The sequence below is a fragment of the Drosophila ficusphila genome, unplaced genomic scaffold (genome assembly GCF_018152265.1).
Source record: "Drosophila ficusphila isolate 14025-0441.05 unplaced genomic scaffold, ASM1815226v1 contig_414, whole genome shotgun sequence".
Lineage (NCBI taxonomy): Eukaryota > Metazoa > Arthropoda > Insecta > Diptera > Drosophilidae > Drosophila > Drosophila ficusphila.
This window is the reverse complement of record NW_025064328.1, coordinates 6,751,072-6,771,469: the sequence shown is the minus strand read 5'-3', so window position 1 is coordinate 6,771,469 and position 20,398 is coordinate 6,751,072. Positions and strand designations below refer to the sequence as shown.

At 42.6% G+C, this 20,398-nt stretch overlaps 1 protein-coding gene and 1 long non-coding RNA gene across 3 annotated transcripts in view; both read left to right on the top strand.

The window, feature by feature from the left end:
- The first annotated feature begins 315 nt into the window (after positions 1–315).
- The window catches only part of LOC108101539 (protein Shroom), a 47,764-nt gene continuing 27,681 nt past the window's right edge, over positions 316–20,398 (top strand). The window contains exons 1-3 of one of the 2 annotated variants that reach the window (XM_017205921.2): positions 316–475; positions 7,749–8,099; positions 19,501–19,733. In XM_017205921.2, coding sequence (XP_017061410.1) covers positions 7,866–8,099; positions 19,501–19,733 — 467 coding nt within the window. In that variant the 5' untranslated portion in view covers positions 316–475; positions 7,749–7,865. Of the gene's footprint in view, positions 476–7,588; positions 8,100–19,500; positions 19,734–20,398 lie in introns of those variants that run through there. The other variant, XM_017205922.2, reaches the window with a different exon arrangement.
- LOC108101540 lies at positions 9,126–10,263 on the top strand. The gene is made up of 2 exons (XR_001772097.1): positions 9,126–9,561; positions 9,625–10,263. It is a non-coding gene; the product is annotated as an uncharacterized LOC108101540 (long non-coding RNA).

Genomic DNA, 20,398 nt, shown 5'->3' with positions numbered 1-20,398 from the left:
ATTATAACAGTTTTCAAAATTAAAGTCAGAAACATTTACTAATTATTTAACAATTTATTAATAAGCTAACCATCTAAGATAATTTTATGCCAAGATTAAATATGAGCAGAGTTCCACATTATGTTTTCTTATTTAACAATAACATATTCTTCTGAAAATCTCTTTAATAAGTATCTCCAAGTCGTGTGACTCAACTGCATAAAAAGAGGTCTGCGGCATTTTCGCAATCTGAGAGTTGGACAGAGCGGGAACGAGCACGAGCGATTGGAAGAGTCATTTGCGGCACAGCACACGAGCTTTGCCTGATCGTCAGTTTCAGTCTTCTTTTGGCTCTCGCAGCGTGCAGTTCGTGAAGAAAAGCGAAAAACCCAGGGAAACTCAGAGCGTTGCATGCCCCGCGTTTCGGGCTCGTGTCCGTGTACTTGTGTACCTGTGTACCTGTGTGACGCGTGTGTGTGTGTGTGCTAGCTAGCTTGTGAGTTAACAACAAAATTAAGCAACCCAAAATGCACGAAAAAATTTTATGCAGTTTCTACTCAATGAAAATGCTGTGAATAAGTTTAATTAGCTCTCAAGCTCGCGTAAAAAGCAAGAGAGAAAAGTCGTAAAAAACCAAAGAAACAACAACAATTAGTGGCCCAAAAGCACGAAACGGCATAAAAGGCGACAAAAACAAAAGGTGTCGTGTAAAAATGCGCCTGAAAAATTACAAAATTCAGCAAACATAAACAAAAATTAAAACCGTGTACAAAGATCAACCTTCGGGGCTTGAAGAATTCTTCCGCCTTAAAAATAGTTCTTGCCAGAAAAAAAAGGTTGAGTGTTGTGGCTGCTTTTGCCTTTTAGCGGGTGGCAAGAAGTTTCAGATTCTCCCTCTTCTTGATCTTCATCGTATTCTTCTGTGTCTTCTCGTTTTTTTTTTTGTGGCTGCCCCAACAAGTTTTCCCCCCGACAACAGCGATTTTTCCAACCAGTTTTTGGCGCTTGCCATTTTCCGCGCTTCAAAACTTCTGCCCCCTTCTTCGGCTTCTTTTTCTTTTCCTTCTGCATGTGAGGACTCGAAGAAAGAGTCGGGAGAAAGAGCGATAGAAAGAGACGGGGATACGGGCAAGGTGGAGCTCAAGAGCAGCTGCAAATTTCGCATGGGTCAGTTTCAAAGACGAATCCATTCCGATCTCGTTTCCATTTCTACACCTTTGGCCATAAACATGGCTTAGAAAAACCCCACTAACCTCCTCCATTAAAATTGGTGTCGGGCAGTACGTGTTTTGGATTATTTTCGACGGGCGCTGTTCTTTAAAAGAGCATTTGCGGTAAGAAACTTAATTCACAAAGCAAATGTATCTTTCAACCGAAATTGGAATTGTGGTTCGTGAAAACGCCGAAGAGGTTACATAAGCTAATGCACAGAAAAGATTGAGAGTACTTGAAGCCAAAGGTGTTTTCTTCTAGACTTGATACAGGAGTGTTAGAACTGGGAACAAAGAAGGTTGAAAAACACTAATGCAATTGAAAAGCTGATAAGGCAGGTAGAGTCAACTAAAGGAAAATAGAAGCAATTAGGTTAGCGATACAGAAAACTAATAGAACTCAACTTGAAGTGGAAAACACTGATGCTTAAGAAAGCGAAGAAATTAGGATTCTCTTGAAATGGAAATCCAATCTTAGAATAATATTACTTTATTTCTCATAAATAAATTTACATAAATTAATTAAATGTTTGCATGCACATATATGGATTGAAATAATTACTTCAGCTGTTAGACCACCGTTTAAACGATCCACTTTCGTCGTAAACAGATTCGATATAATTTAAATGCAAAGTTTGGCCTGAATTGGCCTAAACAATAACCGAAGCAAAGTCGCCAAGGCAGTGGAAAAATTTGCATAGCCAACAAAGCTGGAGGAAAACAAATTCTCGAGTGCTAAGAATTCCGAGTCAGATTCTGCCAGCGATAACGGATGATAAAGAGCCGGAGAGGCAGAAAGAAAAATAATTCAAATCCCCTTCTGCCAGGTGACATTTCTGCTCTGCACTGCAATCCAGGGAAAGTGGGCGTTGATGGGAGAATGGGCGGGTCTCTCTCGAGGGGAAGGAACCCTGGGCAGGCGTAGGGTTTCCACGTCGTTTCCCTGTGACGACTTATCAACTGTCCCGAGGGAGGAAGCGGGGATCGGGGGGATCCCATAGCATCAACATCAAATACTACTCAAGAATTTCAAAGCAAACTTGTTTGCTCAACTTGCCAGCGATTTGTGGGAGGAATGGGGGTTTGCTACACCGAAATAAAGTTCCATTAATTGTTATCTGAATGCTAGAAAATATTTGAATTTACTGCGAGAACCAATTAATAAATAGAAGAATCCGTTGAACGTAATTGATTTCTATTAGAGCAAGTAATTCACTTAGAAATATCTTCTAATATCTAATGAGCAATTGTTATTTTCCTCTGTGTAGCCAGGAAGGTAGGTAGGTGGATCTGGTGGTTAAGGTGGAGGTGGAGCAAACCGAGTTCAATACACTCGGCGACTCGGCATTCAGTGACGATCGTTTGGCGTTTTGGGTGTTTTGAACTCATTTCGAAATGCGTAAAATTTGTATTGCCTTTCGGTCATTCTTTGTGCGAGTTTCGTTTGTGAGATTGATTAAATTATAGAGATGTGTTGTCGAGCGGCAATCGGTTTGCCGATGATCTATTTAATTAGGAAGGCAAACATCCGCGGAATGCGCTTCGAGGCGACCTTGCCTTATTTGACGACTGGCTTTTCTATCTTTTCGAGTTGTCAACTTCATTGGCAACCCGTTTGTGTCTTTCTTTTCTGCTTTTTTCCTGTTGCCTCATTCCGTGGAGAGTTTTATCTTATCGGACACTGGTACCAGCTTGGCAGGCTAAGACTAATTATAATCTTATCTGTCACAACTAAGTAGTGCAAACATCAGTGGAACTGTAACCGAAACAGAAACAAAACGAAACATCACTCGTCGAGAATTCGGTTTCGGTTTTGGGATCTGAGTTCCCCCGTTTCGGTGGAGCTGTAAATTCCTCACATAATAAGCCGAAATTTCGGGAAAACAACATGCAAAGTGTTTTCCCAAATTGCGCAAAAAAAAAGGCTGTGTGTTCCCCTCGAACGATTCTCGTCTCGCGACAGCCCAGCTAAGCAAATAAACACTGGGGCAATGATATAGGGGAGAACACCGCCGGAGGAATTCAACAAGCTCGAAAAGTAACTTCCCGAGAAATTGCCATTTCATCATTATTTGAGGTAGAACGGGATGCCAAGTGGGAAAAGATTTGGCCAAGGTAAAAGCAACAGCAGTTGTTTAAGAAGCGATCAAACTTTCACGGACTGCAGGAATACTTAAGAGGAATTTCATAAGCCATCGGCGGACTTTCAGAAATAAATATTGTTCTGGGGATTATTATTTAGAGTTAATACTTGTGCTCATAAAGTTTATTTGGCCTTAAAACTATTCGGAGCCACTGCAATGAAGTATTTAGAAATTTAATTCTTAGCTTTCTTGAGTTAAATTGGTTCATTGCAGATAAAGTTTAAATTACGGGAAGTTAAACATAATAAGGTAAACTGCCTTATTAAATTCAAAAACTTGTAATCACAACAAAATAATAGCATGGTGTTCATTTCTAAAAATATAATTTCAGTAATAATAGTTCTGTAGAACTTACCTTTCTCTTTCTTTTCTGGGGTTCCTGAGTTTTACAATTTATATTTGCATTCCATAGAGTGCGAGGAATTCGCTAAGCAAATGTTTGTGCCCCATACCACTTGTGGATATCTGTATCTGTATCTGTATCTGCTGCCGTCGTACGGCAGATACTTTCCACCTTGGGCCAGCATCTCGGCGGTGGAAGTGATAAGCGACCAACGAACGACCTTGTTCCCGAAGCCAACGACCTTCGGGGCTCGGCAAACCAATTACAACTTGGCCGGCAAACAAGAGATGTAGCATCCTGCTGCGAGATTGTGATCTGGGATCAAGGATGTGGGTTCTGCGATCCGAGATCCGAGATCCGAGATCCGACGGAAGTAAGGTGGAACAATTGTCGGGATCAAGGGATCTGCTTAGGTAGTTGACAGGATCATAAACAATTGCCGCTCGAAGAATGAGTTTCCAATCTGCACTCTCTCCCTCCCTTTCTTCGCGCGCTCATGCTGTCTCGCTCACACCGCATGGGGTTTTTTTCGCGAGGGTTTCTTCTTCGCTGTGTGGGTGCATATTCATTTGCAACTACCAAGAAGCGCGGCTTGGGAATATTTTTTTCCCATTTATTTTGCCATCTTTTCGTTATTTGCTGCAAGCGAAGCGCAGCGGAGCACTAAAGAAAGCGTTGAACTTGCCGCAGGTTGCAATTGCGCCGATGTTGCCAGGCCCTTTTTTGCGGAAATCCAGCGAACGAATTACATTTAATTGTAAATTTATGCGTCTGCTTCCGTCCCCCGATTTTCCCCGCCCCCTTTTCATCCCACGATACTTCTTTCACTTTGGGCTTAGTAGTTTGAATGCCGCGCGATCTTCACCTTTGTGTGAATGTTTCTGCAGCAGGTTGTGTTGTGTTGTGTTGTGTGGTGTGAGAATCGACAACATTGCAGTGAGTCGACAATGTTGCAAGTGCACGGGGGAAAATCTATTGAGCGATCAAAGCTTTGTCTTGAATAAATAGGATATTATTTTTTAATGAGAAAGAAGAACCAAACCCTTTTGAATTTTATATAATAGGAAATATGGCAAATGACCGCGATATAATTTATTATAAACAACAATTATCTCATTTTGCTAAATTGGTTTGACATCTTTGTATAATTTAGTTTCAAGCTCGTATTTTCCTAGATGTTTTGTACTACCAAATTGAGATGACAATCTGGTTTATATTACACGTAAAGCCCTGGATTTTTCCCAGTGTCTCTGGCAAGCCAAAAAAGCAACGGCAGCCTTGCCAACACCTCCGCCCAGGTACATAATCATAACACATAACCGGGCAGGTAACAACTTCCATTCATCTCCGTGGCTGCTTTGTTACGCTTGTTAGTAGCTGACACTACACTCCGGATTTACGACGACCTTTGGGCCCTCTTTGCATGCTATCAGCCAGTCAGCCAGTCAGGCTGTCAGGTATCTCACTGCATCTCAATCTCGAAACCCTCTTTTTTTTTCGGAATACCGACCAACCGACCACCTATGCAGCGGGTAATATTTGGCAGATACTTTTAGGCTGATAAGCAAACACTTGTCGGTGAAGTGGAAACAGGGGTCACAGTTCATGAAAAGAACCGAAGGTTGCCAAAACAATATCCCAGTGATTTACAGTCCCTTCAAGAGAATCTCGCTGCGGAGATTAAGATATAAGATATCGGCAGTCAATAGGAAACGGCTTGAAAACGTATTTAATGCGCTGTTTTCTTTGGTCGTACAAGTATCTTCCTGGATCTAGCGAACATTGTTGTTAATAGAGATCAGTGCGGGGTTTTAGCCATTGGTGACCTCGCCATCGATTGGCTGGCAATAAAACCCGTTCTGGGGACTCGAACTGGGAGCTGCTAACTGGGGATTGGAACTGAAAACAGAAAACTGGGAACTGGGAGCTGGGAGCTGTATTATTGGGACTGCATTCGTTGGCCGGGGTGTGTGTGCTCATTTCGCTGGCGCCACTCCGATTTTGCATGTTTTCCGCAATCATTTTTTTTGTCATTTTGCATTTTGAGGTGGAATTTTTATGGCCAGCAAAAGTGTCTAATTTCGCTACGGAAAACCGAAAACCAAAAAGCGAAAAGCCACTTCAACGGCAACAGCAATCTACATGCTTGTCGACAAGACAGACACTCTCGGAAATGGCCCAAAATCGAAAATCTCTTTTCGGCGACGTTGAATTCTACCCAAGGCCATAATTAACAAATTGGTGATTAGCCGGAAAGCTCTCTTGGCCGAAAGCCGGGAGTCCGGGGGGCATGAAAGTGCATTTAGCAATGTCATTGCACTCCTGGAGCTGCAACTTCAGCAGATTTATCTGCCACGTACTTTGCCCCCATCCCGAAAACAGGCTTCCTCTTTGGGGGCTTCTTGCCTGGGCCTAGGTCTTCTGCTCCTACACAGGGAGAAAATGTGTGCTAGCTTTAAATATTAAAATGGTTTAATCCGAGAAGCCTCTTAATACTTTTTATAAATGATTCTGAACAAAAAGTGAGGCAGTAAAAAACTCAATAATATATCAATACAATATTTTATACAATACAGTATTTTATTTAATGATTTCTTCATGTGCTTTTATTTATCATCTGAGTTTACAAAAATGTACTGCTGAGGTTTCTAATAATTATTTAGCAAGTCATGCAAATGGAATTATTCAAAGTACGTTAAGTTTTGCTCCTGATACTGAAAGGACTATCTTTCGGCGAGTGTAGCTGGGTCTTGGTTTTGTGTCTGGGTTTGTCAACAAGCCTGGCAGAATCCAGTTTTGGCCTAGGAGCCGCAGTCGAAGTCGAAGTCGAAGTCGGAGTAGGAGCAGCATCAGTCGATGGCGAAGCCTCTGCAGTTCCAATTCCAGTTCCAGTTCTTTGGGCCGGCGATGCAACATCAGCAGCAGCAGCAGCAGCAGCAGCAGCAGCAGCAACAGCTCATAATTATGCATTAAACACTCGAAGTTTACGGGCCAGAAGTGGCAGCTGCAACTGCGGCTTTAATGGACATCAATTTGCATGGAAACCATACAGAAAACGATGACATTTGAAAGAGCCAACTGCGTGGGCCTTTTCTGCTATATGCAATATGCTATATGCTGTCCGAACCGAACCGAAACGGAACGAAACTAAACGAAACGAACGAAATGCAGTCGCCAAATCGCATTTGAAAATGCACAACAAAAACTTGTTTATTGGCTTAGACCCCTTAGCGTCGCCTCACTGCATAATTTCCCTCTTTTCCTCTCGTCTCGTCTCGAATTATATCGCATCGTCTCGTGGGTCAATGTTATGTAAACCTGGTTCACTTTTTTTATACATGCTCGTATATATTTTCTTCGTTTTTTTTTTTTTTTTCGTATTTTTACCACACACATAATACGCTCAACTTATTACACAAAAACCCAAATAACTCAACAAATATTTACGGACGCAGTCAACAGAAATCGATTCAATTTTCCTCCCCGCCTCTTGCACTCTCTCTATCCCTCTCTCTTTCCCGCTGGTGTATATCCCTGTCTCTTTCGATCGGCGTCTATGTGGATTCGTCTTACTGGTTTTGGCTGCACTGCATTCCAAAGATGCGAGTTGCGGACCGGACCCGATAACAGAAATAAAAGTGCAAAGCAGCCACATCCAACGGCCAACCAACACGAAAAAATGTCGCCAGACCAAATTAAAATAATTTAACACATATAATTTCGTGTATTTTTCGCTTACATCATAACTCTTGTCGAAAGGTGGCCGAAAAATGAGATTGAAATGAAAATCGGGCAGCTCTAATCGCAAAATAACATCAGCACAAAAAAAAATGAAGGGGGAACAAGACTCTAAAGCAACTCCTGGCCTAAAAAAGTAAACAATCTCTGGTGGCTTACATATTTTTAAGATAGATTAGTGTACTGGTTTTGAAACAAGTGTGAAAGTAAATGTAAAGCGAACGTTTTATTCGGTGAAGAACGAATTATTCCGCGATTTAACCCACCATAAACCCAAATCACTTGCTGATATTATCAACTTCATAAACCTTGTCTGTCTGACCCTTCTCAAAGGTGGCCGAAAGATGAGATTGAAATGAAAATCCGGCAGCTCTAATCACAACAAGCGATCGTCAACGACAACAACAACAACAACAGCAACAGCGAAAAGAGACCGAAAAGAAAAACTAAATGAAAATGCGCAACCACAAGGAAAACGGAAACGGTGGCTCCGAAGTGAGCGAGCCAAAGGCGGCCGGGCAGAAAAGCCTGGCCAAATTGGAGCCGGAGAACAACAATAAGATTTCGGTGGTGTCCAAGCTCCTGCTGAAGGACAGCAATGGGGCCAACAGCCGGAGCAGCCACTCCAGCCACACCAATAGCAATGCCAGCTTCAGTTCCGCATCGATTGCCGGTTCTGTACAGGTAAGTCTCTATCCCCCCTCTCTTTCTCAGTATATCTACCCCTCTCCCTCTCACACTCACTCACTCACTCTATCTCTGTGTGTTGGCCAACCGGTTTCGTATTCGGTTTTCTTTTCTTTCGACCGTCTGACTTGTGGGCTTCTTGTTTTTATTATTCTTGTTAATAAATCCTCAAAAGCGCGCAGAATTCCAATCGCCCTCAGTGACTCAGTGACTCAGACCCGCGGCCCCAAAGAAACCCGGCTCTTTTCGGTGGGGAACTGCTCTGATCGCTTGAAATGAAACAAAAGTGAAGGCTGGATAATAAATACGGCGGAATACAAAGCAAACAAATGAAACGCAACGAATCGGAGCCGAAAAGCCCACGCACAGTGGGTTTGGAGGTCTGGGAATTCGATTTTCGATACTCGAACGGACCACTGCAGGTTCCTAATTGAATTATGGCTCTGACCTCCATTTGCATTGCCCAACCCCGGGAAGTTTCGTTTTCGATACTCCACATCCAGCTTCCCATCCACTTTGTGTCACTCAGTTGACCAAAAAACCAAAAAAAAAAAAAAAAAGAGAGATAACTTTCGGAGGAACGGTACATTTACCACTTGGCCAGCTTTGTTTATTATTTTTTTTTTTTTTGGGGTTCATCGGGGGAATCCGTTGATCGATCAGGCGAACGACCACTCCCCATCGCTCCTCCTGCTCCTCCTCCGCAGGATGAGAGTTATTAATTGGACAACTGGCCATGAATGAAGCCGTAGGAATGTCGACTTGCGTGTGAAGTGGTTTTCTTGCTGCCAAATGAATGAATGAGTGTCTGTGTTGTTTTGATGCCTTTTTTTTCTGCTTATGCGATAAAGTTGTGGGGATTGATAAGGAAGCTGTACAAATGTGGCTCAAGGTGCGGTTCTAAAAATAAAGAGGTTTGCTAGCCATTTTCAATGTATCTTGTGAGGGGTGGTCATAAATCTACTAAAACAGCTTATGAGGAAATATGTTTAAAATAATTTAAAATCAGTAAACTTGGCAAAATCTGACAAACAAATTTTGACCATCTCCGAATTGAAAAATGTTATTTCACGATACTTAGGAATTCCAACAAGCATTTAGAAACATGCCACTTTGGAATCGGATCAAAATTGACAATGCTATGGGTTCTGGAAATCCAGTTTTGAATCACTTCTAAAAAATCCATTGCAATTTTGGAAAAATCTGACATGAACATGGGTCAAAATTTCGACCACCGTAAAATGAAAAATTTTGAATGCAGGATGCAAGGATGTAAGGATGCGACTACCAACGTTTAGAGATATGCCACTTTGGAATCGGATCAAAATTGACTAAGTTATGGCTTCTGGAAGTCCAGTATTGCGTCACTTTTATGACAACAATAGGAAACTAGGAAAAATCTGACACGAACAGGGGTCAAAGCATCGACCACATTACATTTCAGTTGCTTAAAATGAAAGTAAGCTTGTACATATATATAATACAAGTTATATATCTCAGCTTTTCGCTTATTAAATACTAGTGTCTTGTGGTGCCTCGCCTCGCATAATGGAATAATTACTTTTAATGATTGCTTTGTGGCTGCTAAATTCCCAGAATAGTTTTGGATCTTCCACTTCTCTTTTTGGTTGCCCCCAATGATCCCATTCTCCCATTAGAGACACAAACAAACACACGAGTACATATAGTATGTGTCCGGTTCTGTTTGATTTGCCCCGTCACCCATTAACCTTAACTGAATTATTGTGAGCCAGGGCCGCTATGTAATCCCATTGGCCGCCATTCGATGCTCCACTGTGAATGCCACACATTGTAAAATGGATTGGTTTGCGTCTAAAATGCAAAATAATTTACCAAATTAACGGTACCATTATCAACAGCGACGATCCGATCAATCAAAGTGAATCCGATCAATTAAATGTTGCCTCCGAGCGTGGCACAAAGAGTCGAGGAAAGCGAGAAGAGAAATGGGCGAACGGAGGAAAAGAGGTTATGAACAGAACGGACCAGAATGCTAAGAACATAGATCGTAGATGTTGGTACACTTTAAAAAAATGGGTAATATTGGAAACTTAGAAATGTTAACTCAAAACAGATTGCAGATTGTAAAACATAAAATAAAAATTATTAATGTTGGAAGTAATTAAATAATAAAATAATAGATCCTGTTCTTATAAACATATTTGGGTTATGATGATTTTTAGGAGTGATCTATATACTTCTTATATTAAAACCCAATCAGTTCTCCCATATTAATCTCTAGTTTTCCCCAGTGCAGCTGATCGTGCTGATGATAGCTGGGCGAAGTTGGAGAAATGTGGCTGAGAATTGGAACAGCATTGACCTTATCACCGAAAGCTCCGTCTGCAGGGGGCTGTTGATTAATCATCGCCATTCTTAATTGTGGCCCCATCTTCATATGCCGATTGTTATCATCTCCGCGCCTTCCTCTTCGGCTTTTGGCTTTGGCTTTGGCGAAATGGCCAGAGATATAGTGTGTGCTTTCCATAGCCTTTGGGCCTGGCTTAGAAGCTTAGAAAGAGAATGGCCGAGCCATGGCGATGGATCGATAGATGGATCGATTCGCGGATCGATGGACGATGGTGCAGGCAGGTTATTGAACCGCTTTATTCTCGGGCATTTGTAACGTTTTACGTTTTTTTCATCTTTTACCCCGTATATACGAGTATATTTCGAGCTCTTCCACAAACGCTAATTACTGGCGAGGCGCACGCTTTAGTTCCAGTTATTAGACAAGACTATCCAGCTGGCTTCTAACTCGAGTACTCTGAGTATACTCGTACTCATACTTGTACTTATACTCGTAGTTGTACTCCATCCATTGATGGTGGTCGCGAAACAACGCCCCGTCGATCCTCGGAGCTTAGAACTCGTTTTCGGGGTCTGGCTGAGATACTTTTGCATCGATTAGGCCACATTCCACGCACCTATATCGCGCCGCTGGGCGTTGCAATCTCTTCGGGCGGCTATTTATAGCTGCAATCGAATTAATTGTGGCCACGCCCCACAGCGTTAGTGCCGGAATCTCTCTGACAAAACAAACTGTAATGGGCCAACTTGGTAATGGTTAATGGTTGGTGGGCAATGGGCAGAAGGTAGCATAATGGCCAGTAGGCAGTGGCCGAATCGCTTGACGAAGGTCGTCGCTGTCCATTCTTCAAGTCTTCTTCTCTTCTTTGCTTTAGATGAATGCGCAGATTTCTAAAGAAAAATATTTTGGTTATACTATATATGTTAAGATTTTTTCCTCTCTTGTGTTTTTACTTTTTTGCCTCACAGAGGTTTTTTCTATCTTACTTCTTTTTTTCTGTCGAATCAGCCGAAGCACTTGACGCTGCACTGGAATCTTTTTGTTTGGTGTGGTATATGGTATATGTAACTCGGTAAAGTTCAAGTGTTTGTTGGGGCTAAAGCTGAATAGCGTGAGCTGATCAGTTGGAGCCAGTGGGGCACCTTAATCGTCGCTTCATTTCCGCGCCGAGCTTTCCTTTTAGCTGCGGAAATGATCGCATATTTCGCCAAAAGAGATCTCGGGAAGCCGAACTAACCCATCGAGTTGCACAATTAGGGTCGACAAAGCGGTTTGGTCTACATTTTAATGGTTAGCTGTTTAGAGACTCGAAAAATTATAAGAAAAGTATATTTTTATTCTTGCGAAATATTTGTGGCGCCCCCGGGATGACATTCTTTTAACTGTATTTGTTTTTTAGAACCTATACAACCTTTTCTGAACATTATAAATTTTCCAAATTATATATAAAAATAAGGCAACTGTTATATTTTTATTATCTTTCTACCTTTTAAATCGTATGAATTTGTTTTTTTTTTTTTGGTATGAGAAGTAGAGAACATTTTCTTGTCATTTTCCCATTCTATTATAATTAGTGCAAGAGTGCCCCTCCATCGCTGTTCGCTGGCATTTCCTCGACCTGTCTTCTATTTCATTTTCATTTCCAATGCCTGTCGAACGCTTCAAGCTCAGCTCGCTTCAAACTCGGCTCAGTTCGGTTCAGCCCGGCTCTTAACGCTCATTAGTTCTCTAAGTCCGCCAGTCGCAACTATCGACTTGTTTCTCACACACCACACAACACACGCCACATAGGAGGCTTGAGCTCTGCAATTAATTAATGCCAACAGTCCGGCAGCAACATCAACAGCAGCAGCAACATCACCACCAGCAGCAGCAACAGAAACAGCAGCAACTTGAGCAAAAAGCAGCAACAATGCCGCCTGCCAGCGCTAAATTCTAGCCAGATTCCAGTTAAATTGTTTTGGTTGTCTTTGAACTCGAACCGCCGGCTTTTTAGCTCTGGCTTCTTCCCTTCTCGCTGTCGATGGTTTGCATTTTTTCAGCAGAAAGAAATGAAAAAATATAACAAATAATTGTGCTGCTCTTGCGACAGGTGCACACAACACAACACTCCTTCATGTGGCATTCTGGCATTCTGGCCCCGGAAAAATGTAGTGGAAAATTTCACCTATGTCGCTCCGCTTGCGGAATCCATTGTTCCGGGCCCGGATTGGATGCTCGGCTCATTGTATTCGTATGCACTTCTTCTGGCCAACGGGCATGAAGATTTCTTTATGAGCGCGCACTGCCTTAATTAATTAGCGGGCCAAGAGTGAAAATGCATGTGGCCAGGTGCCGTTGGCTCTCCTTTGCTCTTCTAGCCAACTTCGATTTCGTTTTCCGCTTGGAGCAGCTCCAAGAGCTGGCTTCTTTTTTGTTGTTTTTTTTTGGCTAGTTCTTGAACCCACACGAGCAAGAAATTTCACTTTTGTTTCTCCTCCAGCAGCGGCAGACAAAGCGACATTCGAGCCACGAAAACTTTTGAGGTCAACAGCGAGAAGCGGAGACGCAGACGCCGAGAGACTCGTTCCCATTTGCCGGAGATTCGGAGATTCGTTGGCCGTTTTGGCCAAAAGTGGCCGCAAGTGAAGTCTGTGGCTGGACCCCATCCATTGAAATTCTTGCCATCGAACTGCGCGATGGTAGCTCTCCGCAATTTAATGCCAACTTAGAAGCCTCGAGCTCGTCAAGCGCCGACTTGCTGACTCAGAAGACAGCTGCCCTTTCGATCCAGTTGCAATTTGGCCGAAAATAAACATGATTTGCCATTTCGATTTTCTGTGTCGTCATCCGCGAGGATCGAATCCTCAGCGCTGGAAAAACAGAAAGTGAGCGAGTGAAAGATTTTCGGCTTTCTAATTGGATCTGTGTGCTGGTGACGATTTCTCGATTTTCTGCGATTTTTGGGTTTCGGTTTCCTCCGGCGGCGCGGCAATTCGCCTGGTCAGTGGGGCTTGGCTAATTAAGGGCCTCGCAGCAGGGCTAATTATGGCAAATATTTTCCATCGGCATATGTGTGAAAGTGAGTCCAAGAAGCGCAAAATGGGAACCAAGAGCCAAGATCAGACAGCAAACAGCAGACAGCACTCTTGGCTTCATCCGCACAGTTTTTGGTTGCGCTCCGCTGCTCGAACTAAACAAAGTCGGCCCGAACTGGATATATATGCATATATAAGCTGCGATATGTGTACGTACGTGCTTGTTCCTCTGACCTTCTGGAGCTGGCATTCTCCCGCATCTCGAGAACCAGTTGGAGTTGCAGCACTGAGAATTTGAATGGTTCTATAGTATGTAAATAAAATGGAAGCTTTTTTTTTATTGAACCCTGACAAAATGCATTACATTCTATATGAGAAATATGATATTAATAGTTGGCAATTCCAATCAAATTCAAATTTGTTGAGGTAATCAATCAGAATTATTATTGCTCTTTGTGATTACTTTAGTATTTTCTGAATATAGATCCAAATGAATTCCAGCATTTTTCTCTGTGTATCTGGGCAATTTATTTGTTCTTGTCGCAGGCTCCTTTTTGGCCAGGCCCGTTGAGGTTGAGCTGCGTTCCTCGGTTCCTCGGCTGGCCATGTTCGTTCTTATTTGCTGCACGCCTGAAACTTATCACTGGCCATAAATCTAGCCGCATGCCAAGCGGGGCCAAGTCGGCATACCAGACCGCTGGACACGATACGATACGAGCCGATACGATGCGATACGTGGCTAGTGGATGGATGCCAGTGGCGCCAAGTCCAGTCCCAGACCCCACCAGACCAGCCGAGAGACCAGGCCAGACCAGACCAGACCAGAATACACTAAACATGGCCAGTGGAGGAGATTCGGTGGACCAGTTGCCATGCCATGACCATTACCAGTTCTCGCTGACTTGGCAGCAGTTTCGCCAAAGTTATTAACGCCACAAGCGGCCATTGAGGTCAAGGATGCCGCGGATCCTGATCCCCGGCATAAATCCATTTCACCGCATTCACCGCATTCACCGCATTCACGGCATCATTGCATAAACCCATTCGCACTAATGAGACTCACCCACCGCGAGCTGCCAGAAATTATTACTAATGAACCGCAGATTCACTTTCATCGGTGTCCCACTTAAAGGGATTCACCGCCAGTCGACCAGTTGTATGGTTTTTTGGTTTTATGGCTGCCCGTTCGTCTGGCTTCCCGAATGTCCCACTGTCCCACTGTCCAGTTGTCCAGTTGTCCGGTTGTCCGGTTGTCCGGTTGTCCGATCACTTGACAGCTGGCGAAAGGAGTCGAAATCGAAGTGCCAGACGTCATCGATGCGGCGTCCCGGCCTTTCCCCGCCTTTTCCCGCTTTTCCCCAACTTTCCCCGAAAGTGTGCGGCTCGTCGGGACCTCCGAGAGCTCTTGCCACTTTGGTTTTGGCCCGCAAAGCCGAGAGCTACGCAATCTGCGGCGGTGGAAACGGCGAAATAAGTATTCAAGCTACCGGCCATTGAACAGTGGTTAAAAAGGAGTATCTCGTGATTGAAAATGGGTCAACCAAACATTAAGTGGAGTCTTCAGAAACTGAAGAGGAAGTAAACATTTTAATGGGAGATTATTATTTTTATCTTACGTTTAAGGAGTTATAAATCTTGACATTATTATTTAGAATGGGAGTTACTTTAAACTTTTGCTTTAAACTATTTTAACAATTCCGAAAAAAATATGTTAAGTGCGAGATATAAACTAAGCTACAGCTTATTTGGTTTTTTTTTTTTTTTTTATTTTTATTTTTTTTTTTTAACGCGCGTAGTCCCACGGCCCACTTGCGTTAAAAAAAAAAAAAAAAAAAAAAAAAAAAAAAAACTAAATAAGCTGTAGCTTAGTTTAGGAGTTCGTTATTTATTTCCGAAATGTCTGTTCTCTTTTATATAATATTTTTTACTGATCCCTGTTCAATAAGTATTGTTAATCATTTATTTGTAATAAGGTTAACCAATGTGCGACCACTTTTGGCCTGGCCCGCACTGCCGTTTTGTGACTGTGTCCAATTTGGGCGCAGATTGACAGCGATATGCGTTTAATTTGACGATAAATGGCCAATATAGCACGCAAGCCAACTCGAGGGGAACTCCAGGCGGGGTGGGAGGGGATTGACACAAAGGACTCCGAGTTTATTTTTTTTGGGGCTCTGTGCAATTCAATTCTAATGCTCGAGGCCCGCGGGCTTCTCAGACTCCGACTCGTTCGTGCTCTCGCCAATTGCCAAATTCAAATCCAAATCGCAGCACGATCCAGCTGAAGCTAAAGCCAAAGCCAAAGCTGAAGTTGAAACTGAAGCCGAGAGGTTGAAGCTGGAGTTGAGTTTAAATTTGAATCTGAATCTGAATCCGAAACTGAAGCTAAAGCTCGGCCACGTTGGCAACTGACACGTTTGCTCGCATTTTGATTGCAATTTCTTTTCTTTCGGACGGACGACTCTCCGCTGGAAAGAGTCAAATTCGTGTTGGCCATTAAAAGCCAGCGACAATGGAAAACGCAAATCAAAATAGCTCCGGCTGAGAAATTTACAAATTTTCCTCACGAAATCATTGTGGCCAAACCGAAAAGGAAAAAAAATTAAACTGATCGGAGACACGAAAATCTCCAGTTGACTTGCATTCTCGCTGCGAATTCCGCATCTTTTGCGAGACATGTGGGCGGCTGTCAATCTGTCTTAGTCTCTCTTTCTTTTTCGTTTTCCGTCTCCTTCCCTTTCGCTGTTGCTGTCTCCCTCCATCGCATGGCTGTCTCTTATCACGCGACGGAGAACGTCTGACAGTCTGACTAACTGACCTTCTTGGGGCGAATGAGTCAAGCGCTCCGTTGATAGCCAGCGAAATTCGCAAACAAGTCTACCGAATGCAATCCAAAGAGTCTGACTAATGCCAAACAGTGGAGCTTCTATAAACGCAATTTGCTTATCTAAAGATATTTATATAACATCTGCTTATGTGAACACTTATTAAAACATTATAAACAACGGTTAACAGTTTGATTTAATCCCAAAAAAAAAAAAATTAAATTAAGTCAGTTGCTTGGAAATTCCCACTAATCGTTAAAATCGAAATAAATGATGTATTGCATACTCCACATTTTTCAGACACAATCCATCATTTTGTCAGTGGTAACTAAAAGACCTAGTTAAAATACTATTAAAATATTTTCATCAACTCGGAGAAAGATATATTATATTTCTTATTTATTCAATACTGTCAATGACTGTCTCCTGTAAAATAATCTTTTTTGGGGAGAAGGGCAAACAATTTATATGAACCGAAACTGTTCACCAAATAAATATTCGCTCTTGGCATTTGCTTTACCTTAAATGTGACTTTTATCCCGCTAGGCTGACCTGGAGGGTTTCCTCTTTATTGATATAATTTTAATGGTTCTACAGATATTACGCATACGCCCAGCTGACCGCAGTCACCTTTCCCCAGCGGTTTCCCAGGCAATTTGCCCGGCTTTTCCTGCTGGCGGCAACTGCGAGCACTTAGCACAATTCATCAAGTGATTTATTTAACACGCGCCGAACTTTCGGACGGAAGTTTGATTTCGCCCGTGGCACGGGATCATTAAGAACCCCACTCCATCGAATCCAGTGGATACAGTGGATCCATCGCATCCAGCGGATCCAGCTGTGACCCACTGCACCAGTTTGGGTCGCCGTCTTCGGATGGGTTTTCCATCCCGGACCTCAGCCCTGGCCATTGATTTATGGTGCTGCCGGAGCTGCTCATCCAGAGCAATTTCACATGGGCGCACAGCTGTGGCCGATAATTATGGGTTTTCGGCCCGAAAGGTTTCTCTAGGAATAAAATGGGCCAAAACAACAGAAAAACAGAAAAAAATGGTTGGAAAACGGCGAAGGCAAAGTAAAGGGCCCCGTGGGACAGTTGCTGATTTAAATTCGTGTTAGAGAGACAAAATAATTACGGCAATTGGACAGGAGAAAAAACCCAAAACCGAAAACCCAGGCGAACTAAACTTAACTGAACTGAAATGCTGAAATGAAACTGCACGACGATCGACTGACTGACTGACTGAATAACTGACTGAGTGACTGACTGGCTGAGTGAGTGAATGAATGACTTCACTCTTGGATCTTGGAGTCTTTGAGATTTGGTCTTGGGAACATTCGGAGAGTGGCTCGGAACCATTAAAATTCTTGCCGATGCGCCCAGGGCAAAAACCAAAAAAAAATAAAATAAAAAGAAAAACAGTCAAGAAAAAACCGAAATTCAAGCCGGAGAGGGAGAAACAAACCTCAGACCTAAGTAGTTGACCCAGAAAACGATTCTATTGCATATCGGCAACTGTCAGTCATGTGATTCGTTATTATAATCATTATATGTATTTGCCATTAAGCATTTATGATTTTCTGATTTATTTCAGCTGCTTTTGTGGCGCCAAAGTCAAAAGACAATCAGCAGCAGCTGCCCACGTAGCTACCAGCTAAAGTATTTATATATATATATAAATATATCTTTAAAAAAAAGCCCTCCACAATCCCCAATCTCAATGCAATCGAGACTTGAAGCCAAGTCAGTCAAGTGGCTTAAGGCTTGGTCTTGTAACGATTCGTTTTCATTTTCGTTATTCGTTATTCGAGCGTTAGTTTTATTTCCATTCGACTTATATTTTTTCCCCATGTGTTTCGGCTTTTCTGCTCGAGTATTTACAATTCGATTTGGCTTACGAGAGTCGCAGGCGCAAACATCCAAAAATTAAGTATACGACACGAGGGCTGGCAAGCAAATTGACTTGATGAGCTGACGAGAGGTGGCAAATTTCGGGTTGAATGCGGCTGAGTGGGAGTGTCATAAACTGTGATCACTTCGCTTATGAGTGGCTGGCAGTAAAAACAGAAACTGTGACTTGTGCTATTAAAAGTACACCTTTTTAATTGATTTTATGATTTCATGTTGTACAAAGTAAAAGTATGACTTTGGTTTTATTTGGGCTAGGCAATTTCTCACTTCAAATAAATCGTTTTGTTTATCTATGCAATTAATCAATAGAGAGATTAAACAATGATTACTATATCAATGTGTTATTAGCAAACTCGTATAAATCAATAAAACCCAGCTGATAGCAATAAATGAAAAGAAAAGTATACAAACTAATTAAGGAAAACGTGTGATTCACTCTGTTTGTGAACGAGCGATGATTCGAAGAGATTACTAACCGAACTACTTCCTGTTTGCTCCAGACTGCGTCAATATGTAATCTCTTTTGGGTTCAACGGCTTTAAATATTTGCTTGCCAGAAATGTGAAATACCCGTGAATTCAGCTAACCAAATCACTGTTTACCCAAGACCGAAAACCCAAACCCAAGCCCAAGCCCACCAGTGATTATGTTATTGATTCGCTGGACTCTTTTTCGGTAAGCAAATTTTCACCCAATCCAGTGAACTTGATCACCGAATCGCGACTGGAAGGCTGGGAGCCCTGCTCATGTGGCTCCCCTCGATCCCACAGAAATCCACTCGATCCGCTCGATCCGCTCGCCTTGTGCACACCATTACTTAATCCGGCTTATTATGGACGCTCCGCTTGCCGCTTGTGTCTGCATCCGTCGGTAAACCATTTCCCCTCCCCCTCCCCCTTTTCCCTCCCCCTTTGGGTTCCCTCCCACAAAAGTAAGCCCACTGCTGGTTATGTACATAATATATATTTGCTGCTTTGGCAACATCGCAAGTTTCGGCTGTTGCCGCTGCACTTCAAAAAATGTTTGCTCGCCGGCAATTGCATTGCCTGCACTGCAATAATTTCCACTTAATTATCTAATGAGCGACCCAAGTCGAAGAAAAAACAGTAAGAGAGACTCAATCTCCGACGGTCTATTGTCGAATTTCTTTGTCTGGCCAAAGCCAAAGTTAAAGCCGAAAAGCCAAAAAGCTTTGACCGTAATTATGGCCACGGATCATTTGCAAATGTGAGCTATCTGGTCGCATAACTAATGATTAAACCATTTAAATGCCCCGGACTTATGCAACGTCTCGATTTCTCTTGTTTTGCAGGATGACATGCCGCTCCACCAAAACAGCGGACAGATGGGCAGCCAGCACCACCAGTCGATGGACCAGTGCGGCCTGACCCAGGCCGGACTGGAGGAGTACAACAACAGGTCCTCCTCGTACTACGACCAGACCGCCTTCCACCACCAGAAGCAGGCCTCCTATGCCCAGTCCGAGGGCTATCACAGCTATGTGTCAAGTTCGGATTCCACGTCGGCCACGCCATTTCTGGATAAGTAAGTTGTCGCGGAAAGCCAGGGGGAGCACACTCTATTTGGAGTGCACAGAGAAAAATAATGCCTTAAAAGAGAGAGAATTGGTTGAGAGTTTACAGTAAACGAAATTAAAACTATAAGCTGATTCATTTACTTTAAAAATGAAAGGAACTTCACCTTCTTATTAATCTTACCTTTCCAATAGTTAAAAAGATAATGATAATAGAACATCGAAAACATAATCCTTTTCTTAAATGTAATGTAGAACTTGAAATGGCTAATTTTCTTATATTCCAATGAAAAGCAAAACTTTTTTCTATATCTTTTACTATCTGTTCCCCCCATTTAATGATTAAATTTCGGTGTAATTTTCTCGCCGTGTGGCTGCATTGCAAACACGTTTTTCCTCGCACATACTCGCATCAAATGCCGAACGACAATTATGAATTTTATTTGTACACTAAAAAACGCCATAAAAAATTCTTGGTAACGCAAACACATGAGATACAGATACAGCCGCCGTTGGAGCTGAGAAATACTAGTAAAACCGAAAACGAGCAGCTTAAGCTCGCCACTCTCAAGGTCTTCTTGGCTCCGTCTCCGGTTTTAGATCTATTTTCTGTCTGAATGTCTGTCTGTCTGTCTGTCTGTCTGTCTTTCTGTCTGTCTGTCTATCTGTTGGACTA